The 13,720-nt window shown below is 45.3% G+C and overlaps 1 protein-coding gene across 4 annotated transcripts in view; it reads right to left on the minus strand.

The window, feature by feature from the left end:
• The window catches only part of PIEZO1 (piezo type mechanosensitive ion channel component 1 (Er blood group)), an 859,941-nt gene that overhangs the window by 33,622 nt on the left and 812,599 nt on the right, over positions 1–13,720 (minus strand). For all 4 annotated transcript variants that reach the window (XM_078670084.1, XM_078670083.1, XM_078670082.1 and 1 more), the window contains one exon: positions 3,663–3,835. In XM_078670084.1, coding sequence (XP_078526210.1) covers positions 3,663–3,835 — 173 coding nt within the window. The remainder of the gene's footprint in view (positions 1–3,662; positions 3,836–13,720) is intronic.

Genomic DNA, 13,720 nt, shown 5'->3' on the forward strand with positions numbered 1-13,720 from the left:
ATGTTGGGGAATTAGTTGGGTGAGGTGGTTTCTGATTAGAGGCTTGAGATAGGGTCATATAATGATGTAGATGGGTAAGAAAATGTAACATTGTTTTTAATCAATGTTAATGTATGTGTTTATGTTTATTAATTTGTATATATGACTGCTGTTTGCAAAATTACCCGGGGGTTCCTAGTCTGATGACGTGGAATGATTCAAGCATGTGAATCTATGATCCAATGCTGGAGAAACAGTGAGAAATATAGCAAGTCAGAGGGGCATATATTACAAAAACAGAGAGTCATGTGCACATGACAAACACACATTAGAGGATCCGGTACAAGGCAAACAGAATAAAAGAGATAGCCAGGCTCCTAATGAGACATACAGGGAGCTAAACACACAACAGGGTGACACACATTTTTGTATTTTCACAGATTTACAGTGAAATAAAACCAGCAATGTACACATGTATGTGTATGTATGTATATATATATATATATATATATATATATATATATATATATATATATATATATATATATTACCTACTGGCGGTCGCCAGTAGGTAGTTATAGTTAGGATTGTATTCCATAGGAAATCCGCAACATTCTATTGGGAATAACTTTGGCGCCGGTGGACGAATTTTTCGCGAATTTCTCAAAGAAGATGGCCCGCTCCGCTCCTTCCCTGAAAATTTGGGGGGGATTCGTGAAGTGGGGGCCGAGATAAAAGGGGGGTCCCAAAACGTGTTTTCCCCATGTTAATTTCCATAGGGCGGTTGGACTCACTTTTAGCCTGAATGGCTGAATGGATTTCCACCAAACTTGGCAAAATTTTAGGGACTGGTAGCCCGATGTGCCTTTGCTATGTCTCAAGATATGTGCTCCAGTGGATTTTGAGTAATTTAGGTCCAAAAAAACTATATATATCTATGAGCGCGCCCCGGTACGCGCACCGGGGAGCAAACCCGGCGCGTAATGAGAGTTCGCGAGCGGAAAGCTGATTGGGTCTCGGGTGTTTGTCAACATTCTAAACAGTCCGGAGCGGCCGCCATCTTGTGTGTCGGTAGGATCGAGACACAAGAGGTGGCAAAAACAAAGGGGGAAATGACTAAAAGGGGGCAGGGTAGACCCCCCCTGACCCCATAGGTTTGATGTGGGGGCCATAAAAGTGCTTCGTGGGTCAAAAAAAAAGTTCTTTTTTTTTTCGATTTTCGCGGGGGGAGCGCCCGGTACGCGCACCGGGGAGCGTACCGGGGAGCGTACCATGGAGAAAAAAGAACGACAGAGTTTCCAAAAAATTTAGCATTTTTTTATAAATTAGAGGTAGTTCTAAAAATAACTGTTTTTTTATTCTTTTTGTTGTTTTATATTTTTTTATTGTTTTTTTGAACATTTTTTACTTTTTTTGGCTTTTCTGAACAGTTTTATATTTTTTTGTATTTTTTATGGGGAGAAACAAAAAAGCAGGGAATTGTAAATGGCTCAACTGGAGCAAAAAAAAAACAGGAAAAAATTAATGTTTCTTCGGGCACTTGTGGTGATCCCAAGCACGGATGATAAGTGTAATGCTTTGCTCACCATAGCATATTGTCCCTCCACAAAATATGCAAACGATTTTAAAATTGGAAAACTTGGATTGAATGCTTGGGATCATCTCCCTTGCCTCTGGACCCGATGGGGTGGCTTGTTTACTTTGGGAGGTGCTGGCAGAAGATTGGGCAGGGTTTCTGGCCAGTTCCCTGACCTCTGCCCTAGCATAGTTATTAGGGTGCCGGCGTTGCATGTGCCGAATCATGGTGTTGTTGCCAAAAGAGTATTTTTTGTTAGGGTTCCCCCTTGAAAGTTGAAAGCCACAGATTAAACAAGTCGCCTTTGGCGCATTAACTTTCTTCTTGTCCTTTGGGATGGAAAAAACTCCCAGATAAAGTGCTCCTTCGGCTTATATGGGGTAGTATCTTCTGGTAGGAACCTCCCCTCCTCCTCCTCCTCTTCTTCTTGTTCTCCACCACTGTGGTGTTGTGGTGGTGGTGGTGGTGCAGGTGCAGATGCTCCTGCAGCTGCTGCTACTGTAGCCATTTTTCAGACAAATAGGTACAGAGAGGTCTTTCAACAGGTCTTCCTCACTCAAAGTACAAAGTGAGAATGAGGAAAATAGGTGGTAGACCCCCCCTGACCCCATAGGTTTGATGTGGGGGCCATAAAAGTGCTTCGCGGGTCAAAAAATGTTTTTTCGCGGGGGGAGCGCCCGGTACGCGCACCGGGGAGCGTACAGGGGAGCGTACCATGGAGAATAAAGAATGACAGAGTTTCCAAAAAATGTAGCATTCATCATTTGGAAAACAAAACTGTCCTGAACCAATGAAAAGTGTTACTTTCAGGTCACATGACTCGGGCCTTCATCATTTGGAAACCAAAACTGATCTGAACCAATGATAAGTGTTATTTTCAGGTCACATGACCCGACGCGCTTACGCTACGCGCCCCGGGGCGCGCCCGGGGGCGCGTAGCGTAAGCGCATCAGGACGCGCCCGGCGGCACTTACGTTGCGCGATCGTATACGTTCGGGCGCTTCCGGGTGCGTTTACGCCGTGCGTCATAAGACGCATCACGCGGCTACGCGATACGTCACGATGATGTTTTCGTTCGCGGCAATAGCGCTAACGGGACGCTCACCGGTACGCGCACCGGGGCGCGCCGTAACACTGCGCTCACCGGTGAGCGCATCGGTACGCGCCCCGGGAGCGCTCCAGGGCAAAAAAATTATTAAAAAATAAATAAATAAACATAAAAAAAATAGTATTACATAATTATACAATATAAAATTCATTATAAAAAATATTACATTTCATACCTATCGAGATTTGCTATTAAAAAACCTATGAAATTCACTGAAAAAAACATAGGTTTCACACCAGTTATAGTTTGCTGGAAATTTTACCCGCATAAAACCATTGAAATTCCCACGTTATAGTTAGTTGGACTCACTATAACTTGCGCGTGCAATGCACTGCTGATGAATATATATATATATATATATATACACACACACACACACACACACACACACACACACATATACAATGTATATATAGATAGATATATATATTTACACCTTGACATACACAAAGTAAGTTGCACAGCAGGATTCGCCCACAATGAAAAAGACTGCGAGACATGCATGCAGTCACAAAAACACATAGCAAAATAAACACAGAAAGATATTCAGACACCAAGACCCAGAGAGAGATGGACAGGTACAGATATCACAGCTTGTGTTGTGGCTTGGACATTTTCTGCCTCATAGTCCATTGTGAGGTAAGTCATTGTGTAAATGCTTTAGTGGAATTCACAACATGACAGAGAGGTACAATGGCGGCCAGTGTACAATAGAGTAGCAAGGTAGAATTGATAAAGCCAAGCATTATGTAATATTGTGATCTGGCAGGTTACAAAATTCAGGTTAGCAGGCTACAATATTTCATTCTAGTAGAGTACTAAAAGCTGGCACGCCAGACTACAGTAGACAGTCCGGTCCGAAAAAACAAGTTCCAATGAAACATACATTAGAGTAGCATGGTAGTTTACAAGAGGATCGACTGACATATAATATGTCAGACTAACAATAAACAATGTGGCAGATTGATAGTATACTACAGGCCATCTGTGCATCAGTACCTCTGAAAGGTCCAAGTGAAGCGGAGTGTGATATCCGAGGTACCATTCTGAAGTTCTTTCCTCATCTGCTCACGGCTTGGTGGACTGATACTCCAGAGCGAACCCGAGCTGCCCTCGATGCGTGCTGTCACAATGTCCTCATAGCTGTACAGAGTGATGAACTGCATGGCAGTCTAGGATCAAGGGGACAACAGGCAAGAGATCAACATACAGTTTACAAGTACCACTAAGCAACCCATTTCTGTAAATAATAAGGCACCCTAACACATTGATGCACAACCACAATAATACATAAAGAACGTTGGCAAGAACTACTCAATGTTTTAGTAAACAAATTCTCCCCTTTTGTCGATCCATCATGCGTGTACCAGTTTTGTCTAGTAGAAAGGCTAAGCAGGAAATATGTGACTTTATAAAGATGCCAAGCTGTAACTCTAGCATTACTGCTAAGGAGCAACCTCTTTTAATTCTTGGCTCTCTTACAGACTCACTCACTTTGCAATTGAAAGTGGGATAGAATCAATGGTTTACTTCCTTAAAAAGTTTCATTTAAAAAAAAAAAAAATTAAATTATTTTTTTTCTTTTTTTTATAATTATTTTTTATTTGGTGATTCACAATTGCAGATACAGAAAAATAGAAAAAAAAAAAAAAACTGAGAAAAACAAAAAAGATATTCAGTAAGTATAACAAGCAGTCAAATTGAGCAGATAAATTAGCTTAAATAAAACAGGAATACTAAGGACATAGCAGAATGAGAAACATCGACATGTGTAATGAAAACAAAAAGAAGAAAAAAACTATAACAATTTTCTACTGATTGCACTCATTTATCCACAATCTCTATTGTCATTTTTCCAATTTTCAATTGGTTTCCAGATCTCAATACCACGTTCTCTCGACTTTGTTCCTTTACAGGCAAAAATCGCCTTCTCTTGATTATATATACCTAATAGCCGAGAGAGCCAAATCTGAAAGTTAGGGGGATCGGCATCCTTCCAACGGGTTGTTAATGTTATTCTATACACTGCTGTGCCCAGGAAGAGGGATACTTCTTCCGCCTTAGTATGCCTCAGAGTGTTATCGTATCCCAAAATATACAGGGTGGGAGATTCGGCTACCGGATGCCCGAACACTTCCTGCCAAAACCCAGCAATCATTGTTCTCAGTACTAGTAGTTTATCACATTCATACAGCATATGTAATAAATTTGCCGTTGTTTTACCACATCTTGGACACTCCGGAGTAGGCCTTTTCCCCCAAGAGTAAAGTTTAGCAGGAGTAAAATATAAATCATAGATAGTTTTATAGAGTTGGGCTTTCAAGTTAGAAGACATAAACAGCTGTGTCGATAGGATCAAAAGGATCAAAGACATGTCAATATCCACATTAGGGTTATTTAATTTCCTCGACCAACCCACTTCAGTAAATTCTAAATCATCTTGTTGGTTTTCAATAAAAATTTCATAAATAGTACCAATCCTAGTTGTGGGTCTAGCCATACAATCAATTAAGGGGATATTATCCAGAGGAATATCAGCAACTTTTAGATTTAAAATTGTATTGATTTGTATAAATTTAAATACACTATTATTTGGGATGGCAAATTTGGATTGAAGTTGTAAAAATCTATCGCCATAAGTGGGAAGTAAAAAATCTCCTATTGTTAATACTCCTAATGTTTCCCAGCGTCTAGAAATAGCGTCATATATTTGTGGTGGTAATATTGATGAGTGCCTAGGTATAGTGAAATATCAAAATACCTGGGTGTGGTGTCAAAGGTGCCGCAGTCGGGGGCGCCCAAAGCGAGCTGTATTTATCAGCGCGGACTCACATCCTCTCTTAATTGTGTGTTATTCAGATGAAGAGAGCTGGGGAATGAAAATATAGAGTTGACAAGTTCAAACTCTGGAGCGGAAAAGTTCGTGCTTCACAACTCAGGCGAGCTTTGAAATCAAATAGAGGAAGCGTTTCCTACCTGCACACGTTGTGCGCTGTTCAAGGGAAACGAGCCGCAGTATGTTTTTCAAGCTTGCGAGTGGGAATCAATCTCTCGCTGTCGACTGTAAACAAACAAAGTCCGTCAGACAGCTGGTATGAGGCACTCGTTGTTCCGCATTTCGAGTGAACATTAAAGACGGCTCGAATTAACTTACTTCAAGCCTTGCTTAGATGAGTCCGCGGTGTTCGTCTGCCGGTGGGGTCAGATTAGTGAAGCGGCGCCGCCCTGCTGCAGGCTACTTGAAGGCACGGCAGCATAGGCGAGTAGAGAAGACTGCAAAGGATCATGGTCCTTGTAGTCCATAGTGGGAGGGCAAATGTCAATGGTGGAAAGTATGGGAAGCCAAATGTCGTTTAAATATTGGAATGACTGGAGTCTTTTAAGCATGTTGTTGTTAACCCACCAACGATTAGTTGAGCGTTGAAAGAATGCATTGCGAATACCAAAACCATCATAAGCAAAATACACTTTATATGCGTCGTTTCTCCTAATATGACATAACATACACATTTCAAAATGTCAAGCAAAAAATGGATGTAAGCCCCTGTACACTACGGAACTTTGTCATTCTGCAAACGGATTTTACTGTGCCCATCTAACCCCATGATCATTTCAGTATGAAAGAGTGGAACCAAAGAGTAATAACAGCCAGACATATGGAAGCCTTGGTGAAAGTATGAAATAAAATCTGCAGCCACAGTCTCACAGCTCAGTATAGGTTCATTGACTTGGCTCGCAAGGTGTTCATGTTGTCTCGACTATAAAGCGTGGTCGATTGCCTGCATTAAGTGCTTTCAGGTTTTCCTGTTAATTTCAATATGGCTGAAAAGGACACTCTATCCTTCAGTGAGGATCACATCCAAAAACTCCTCTCTGACGCTACCCTCTTTTCCTCTGTTAAACTCAGCAGCACAGCAAAACAGCTCAATTATAGTGACAAACTCACCAGACTTCAAAAAAAGCATGTCAGAACCGAGCTTCACGGACATTTCCTACTGGCTAATCTCCGAGCCGGGACCATCCCGTGGGGGCTTCAAATAAAGAATGTGCCAGTTATATTCACGGATGACCCAGTCTATCGCAAAGGATTCAGTTTCATCAGCACCAAATGTAGTAGAGACCTGATGGTCCACACCGTAGAAACTGCACAAAGAATCTTGAAAAAGGAGGAGGAGGAAATTGAGGAACAACTCCGAGCAATAAAAGACAATCATACGGAAAGTGAGGCGAAAGCTCTCCTAGATAAGATCGAAAAGGAGATAGTCACTTTCAGAGACAATACCATCAATTTTAAAACTCTCAAATTCGAGAAGGATCAAAAGATCTTTAACATTGAGACAGTGTATCCATATCTCAAGGATGATTTCTATTCCAAACCAGAATCCACAAGATATTTGAATTCCAACCAAGGAAGGTCAAAAAAAAAGGTTCACTACCTTCTCTGAGACATCATCTTCAGAATCAATGGAAGACTCTGATGCAGGCGAGGGCCCGTCCAATAGGAACCAACATAACAGGAATACTCCCAAGAGGCCTTTTTTAGGCCAGGGCCAACCGCAGAAACGAACAAGATTCAAGCCCGAGTGGGAGATGACCACCCGGAAACAACACTACAAGTCATAGAACCTTCATCCATCATTAACATCTCTGACAAAGTCTTATCATCAGCCGAAAAAGAAGTGTTGGAACTAGGTCTTTCTTTCGTTCCCGGAGTCGCCATGGATTTCACAAGAATCAAAATGGAAGTAATGGAATTTTTTCGTAAAATTCGCCTTAGATGGTTCTTTCGAGACTCGCCCGACCAGATTTCATGTGAAGCATCTGGATTGAGGAATAAATCCACATTTTGCCCCTCCAATCACAACATGTCCAAGAATATCCTCGCTTTTGAACGTTCGGTCATGTCATCACTGAACAATCTTGGAAAAAAAACGTCCATTTGTACGGGCTAATATCACAAAAAAACAGAAAGAGGCGATACATCAACTCAAGGGTCAACAGGAAGCGATCATACGCCCAGCGGACAAGGGAGGAGCAGTAGTTTTGTGGTCCAAGGATCTCTACAGGTCTGAGGGAAGAAATCATGTATACAACCAGGAGTGGTATCGCCGCATCAACCAAGATCCCACTGCACAAATACAGGATGAAGTCACGAAACTTGTCAACGAGGCTAGGGAGTCTGGTATATTAGGACCTAAAGAATCTGAATATCTTGTAAAAAAACACCCCAGAACTCCCCACTTGTATTTTCTGCCGAAAGTACACAAGGACCCGAAAACACCTCCAGGACGCCCTATCGTATCTGGGTGCGATTCTGTGTTGGAGCCCATTGCACAATTCGTTGACATTTTCTTGAAACCCTTGGTGGTCCAAGTTCCATCATATCTCAGGGATACCATGGACTTCATCAACAAGGTGGAGGGACGGCATTTTGACTCATCTTCCCAATTACTTGTGACCATGGACGTCTGTTCGCTTTATACACAGATACCCCAACAAGACGGTTTAGATGTTATTGAACTCTATTTGGAAAGTAGACCCCGTCCCCACAGAGTCCCCACTGAATTGATTGTCTCTTTTGCCACACTAGCTCTCAAAAAGAACTTCTTCACGTTTGAGGAAGAGATGTTCCTACAGGTGAAGGGCTCTGCTATGGGCTGTCCATTTGCTCCCGAAATGGCCATTCTGTATATGGGCCAATATGAGGAGAAATTTGTGTACAATGACAATCCCTACATCGATCATATTGAGCAATGGCTCAGATTTATAGACGACGTCTGGTGCATTTGGAGTGGTTCTCAAGCGCTCCTGGAGGAGTTTCATACATGGCTGAATAACAGGAGCCCGGACATCAAATTCAGTATGAGCCACAGTACCAAGTCCTTGCCCTTTTTAGATGTGGAGATTTCGGTCAGAAATGAAGAACTTACGTGCTCATTGTATCAAAAGAAAACGGACAAGAACAACGCTCTCCACTATAGGAGCTACCACCCGAGGAGCCTTCGGGATAATCTCCCGTATGGGCAATACCTTCGGGTAAGGAGGAATTGCTCCTCAGTACAACAATTTGAGCTCCATGGACAAGCGCTCACGGCCAAGTTACAGGACAGAGGCTATCCACGCAAGCTGCTAAAACACTCGATGAAGAGAGCAAGATGGACCCCGAGGGAGCACCTCCTAGAAAAAAGATCGAAAACCACCACGCAGAGGATTGTGTGTGTCTCTACCTTTGGACCCCACACCAGCGAATTACAAAAAATCATCAGAAAGAGTTGGCACCTGGTTGAGGAAATCTTACCGGACGCTGGCACTCCACTATTTGCCCTAAAGAAGAACCGGAGTATAGGTCAGATGAACAAGTTACTTACCTTCGGTAACGCTTTTTCTGGTAGATACTATATCTGCCTGTGGATTCCTCACCTTGTGAATACCCCCTTGCGTCAGCAACATTCGGAAATTCTTTTTTCGTAACCTCGCGCCGACGTGGACTCCTGACGTCATAGAGACACGACCTCGCTCGCGACTCCGCTGACGTCACCGACGCCTATAATAGGCCCACGCCGGCGTGATGACATCAGTTCCGCCCTTTTTTCCGTGCCATCGAGGCACACGGACGGACCAATGACAGTAGAAATATACAAGTATACACAGTACACAGTACTCAAGGCAAAACACACAGTGTTAAGCAAAAGCAGGAAAGCAACTGAAACATTCCCTTGACAATAAAATATATATATATATTACACTACAGTAACTCTGGCATAGAAGAGTGGACAACGGGGAGGCGGGTGGGTCGGTGAGGAATCCACAGGCAGATATAGTATCTACCAGAAAAAGCGTTACCGAAGGTAAGTAACTTGTTCTTCTGATAGATACATCTGCCGTGTGGATTCCTCACCTTGTGAATAGAGTCCCACAGCAGTCCCCACTCCCGGAGGAGGGTGTCCACTCTTCTAAACCAGGAAATCCTGAAGGACAGAGCGCGCAAAATGGCCGTCCCTCCTCACTTCGGAATCCAAGCAGTAATGCTTCGCGAAAGTGTGGAGGGAAGACCAAGTCGCCGCCCTACAAATATCCTCCACAGGCACACCTCTAGCCAATGCTGAGGTTGAAGACTTAGCTCTAGTTGAATGAGCCCTTATACCCTCTGGTGGTTCCTTACCGGCCAAAGAGTAGCAGATCTTTATGCAGAGGACGATCCATCTCGATAAAGTCCTTTTATGGACCGCCATTCCTTTCTTGCAGCCAGCAAATCCAACGAAGAGCTGGTCTTCCAAGCGAAAGTCCTTGGATCTGTCCAAGTAAAAGGACACCGCCCTCTTAGGGTCCAGACGGTGCAGTCTCTCCTCCTCCTTGGAAGGGTGAGGGGGAGGATAGAAGGTAGGTAGGGTAATGGACTGTCCTAGATGGAAGGGAGTTACCACCTTAGGCAGAAAAGCAGCCCTGGTCCTAAGAACCATTCTATCAACATGAATGGTCAGGAATGGGGGCTTGGAGCTAAGAGCTTGAAGCTCACTAACCCTCCTTGCCGAGGTTATTGCCACCAAGAAGACTGTCTTAAGGGTAAGAAGCCGCATGGGACATTTGTGGAGAGGCTCAAAGGGAGCCCCCATCAAAAAGGTCAATACAAGATTTAAATCCCACTGAGGCACAATGAAAGGTGAAGGAGGGAACATATTAGTAAGACCCTTCAAAAACCTTAAGACCACAGGAGACTTAAAAAGAGAGGGCTGGTCAGGCAAGCAGAGAAAAGCCGACAGCGCCGACAGGTAACCCTTTACCGTGGCAACCGCCAGACCCTGCCGCGCCAAAGAAAGAGCAAATTGTAGAACATTAGACAAATGGGCCCTCAAAGGATCAACAGACCTTTCCCCACACCACGTGACAAATTTCGCCCATCTATAAGAATAGATGGACTTAGTGGAGTCACGCCTGGCTGACAAGATGACATCCACAACGTCAGGCGGGAGGGAAAAGGAATTCAGGTTGCCCCGCTCAATCTCCAGGCATGAAGGTGCAATGTCTGGAGGTGGGGGTGTAAAACCTGCCCCTCCATCAGAGAGAGGAGGTCTGCCCTGAGAGGGAGACGGAGCGGCGGGTGAGAGGAGAGGTGGAGTAGATCTGTATACCACACCCTTCTTGGCCAATCCGGAGCGACCAATATGACTTGGGCCCGGTCTTGGCGAATCTTCCTCAGAACCCGAGGAATCAAGGGTATGGGGGGAAACGCGTAAAGGAGTTGATCTTTCCAACTCAACTGAAACGCGTCCCCCAAGGCTCCTTGCATCGGATACTGGAGACTGCAGAACGACAGGCAGTGCGCATTCTCGCGAGTGGCAAACAGGTCCACCCGAGGAGTCCCCCACATCTGAAAGATGTCGTGAACCACCTCCGGGTGCAGCCTCCACTCGTGGTCGGCAGAGAACTGCCGACTGAGACTGTCTGCACGAACGTTCAGAACACCGGCCAGATGATTTGCCATCAGACAAATCTGATGGTCCTGAACCCAGGACCAGAGACGCAGAGCCTCTCTGCAGAGACACTGCGACCCTACTCCTCCCTGCTTGTTGATGTACCACATCGCAGTCGTGTTGTCCGTCAGGACTTGAACAGACTGACTGCGAAGGGAAGGGAGGAAGGCCTTGAGCGCCAAACGTATCGCCCGCAATTCTAGAAGGTTGATGTGAAGCAACCTTTCCTCTGGAGACCAAAGGCCTTTGACCTCCAGATCCCCCAGATGAGCACCCCACCCGAGAGTGGATGCATCCGTTATCACCGTGGCCACCGATGGGGGAAGTTGAAAAGGCTTTCCTTGGGACAGATTGCCTTCCACGCCCCACCAAGACAGATCCGCTGCAGCTTCTCTGGAGATCCTCACTGACTCCCTGAGGTCTCCGCTGTGCTGATACCACTGCCTGCGGAGACACCACTGGAGCGCCCTCATGTGCCAGCGTGCATGGTTGACCAACAGAATGCATGAAGCCATCAGACCGAGCAGGCGAAGGACCTTCAGGACTGGAACGACCGCTCCATTGTAAAACAAAGGAATCATCTCCCGTATGTCGCGAATCCTTTGAGGGGGAGGGAATGCACGACATACGGTTGTGTCCAGTACCGCACCTATGAACAGGTTGCGCTGGGAGGGCACCAGGTGAGACTTGGGTACATTTATTGAAAAACCCAACCTGTACAACAACTGGGTTGTCTCCCGCAAATGATGGAGCACTCTCTCTGACGACTCCGCTTTGATCAGCCAGTCGTCTAAATAAGGGAATACCGGAATCCCTGACCTTCTGAGATGTGCCGCCACCACTGCCATCACCTTGGTGAAGACTCGAGGCGCAGTAGTAAGTCCAAACGGAAGGACCGCAAACTGGAAGTGCTGCGATCCCACCGTAAAACGGAGATACCTCCTGTGCGACTTCAGGATTGGGATGTGAAAGTAAGCATCCTGCAAGTCGAGTGACACCATCCAGTCTTCTTCTTGCAGCGCTTGAAGAACCTGAGCAAGGGTGAGCATCTTGAATTTCTCCTGTTTCAGATAGAGATTCAAGATCCTGAGATCCAGGATTGGACGAAGCCTGCCATCCTTCTTCGGAATCAGGAAATACCGGGAGTAGCATCCCTGACCCCTTTCCTGCTCTGGGACCACCTCTATCGCACCCTTTCTTATCAGAGTTAAAACTTCCTCTTGCAGAAGAGACAGATGCTCCTCGAAGCAATACCCTTGGCAAGGAGGGAAATTGGGAGGGAATTCCCGAAAGGGAAGGGCATACCCATTTTCCACAAGATTGAGAACCCAAAGATCTGACGTAACCGATTCCCAATCCTGTAGAAAATGGGTAAGCCGGCCCCCAACCGGACCCACATGATCCTGAATGTCGGATCTAGGGCTGCTTCTCAGGGGCAGGAGGGTTGGAGGAAGTGGAGGAGGAAGAGACCTGACGTCCACGAGGACGCACTCTTTGCTTTCCCCTGTAGGACCTGTATAAGGAGTTTTGCTGCTGCTGTTGTTGCTGCTGCTGCTGCTGGCCTTGCCGGGAATTCCGAAAGGCAGGACGGCCAAAACCTCTGAATCTTCTGCCAGTTGAAGAACCTCTCATTTGGAGACCCAGGGATTTAGCAGTCGCCTTGCAATCTTTAAACCTCTCAAGGGCCGCATCAGCCTTCTTCCCAAAAAGGCCTGAACCATCGAAAGGAAGATCTAATAATGTCGCCTGAACATCAGCCGAAAAGTCAGAGGATTTCAACCAGGCAGACCTCCTAGTAGCGACAGCAGTGCCCATAATGCGCGCCACAGAGTCTACAGTATCCAAACCGCTCTGAATGACCTGGCGAGCCGCTGCCTGAGCGTCAGAGATGACTTCCTCAAAATCCTTCCTGCTGTCATCAGGAACTTTTGGAACCAGAACATGTAAAGAGTCCATCAGAGCGTGTAAATATCTCCCCATCAAGCAAGTGGCATTTGATGACTTCAATGCCATACTGGCAGAGGAGAAGGACTTCTTTGCCACCTGATCCTGCTTCTTTGCTTCCTTCTCAAAAGGAACCTGAGGGAAAGCACTAATGTTCTTTTTGGAGCATGCAGCCTGAATGATCAAACTCTCCGGTGAAGGGTGAGAGGTTAAAAAGGCAGGATCATCAGGGGCAACCCTGTATCTTCTGGCTACACTTTTAGAGACAGCTGGAGCAGACAAAGGTTTTTTCCACACCTCCAGAATGGGCTCTGTTAGAGCCTCATTGAAAGGAAGAAGAGGTTCCACCACTGAACTCGGAGAATGGAGTACTTCAGTCAGAATATTAGATTTGAATTCTGCTGTAGGCAAAGTCAACTTAAGCAGACTGGCAGCCTTTCTCATAATCAAATGATAGGGTTGAATGTCCTTAGAAGGAGTACTAGAACCTGATGGTAACTCCCACTCTGGAGAGAAATCCAGGCTTCCTGCTTCTGCCAAATCTTCAAAAGTATCTTCATCCAACTCACCCTCCTCGAGATCAGATTGTGAGTCCAAAAACCTCCTTTCCTCCAGAAGGCGCTGAGCCTCTCTTCTGGATCT

Source organism: Lissotriton helveticus, chromosome 12, assembly GCF_964261635.1.
Source record: "Lissotriton helveticus chromosome 12, aLisHel1.1, whole genome shotgun sequence".
NCBI lineage: Eukaryota > Metazoa > Chordata > Amphibia > Caudata > Salamandridae > Lissotriton > Lissotriton helveticus.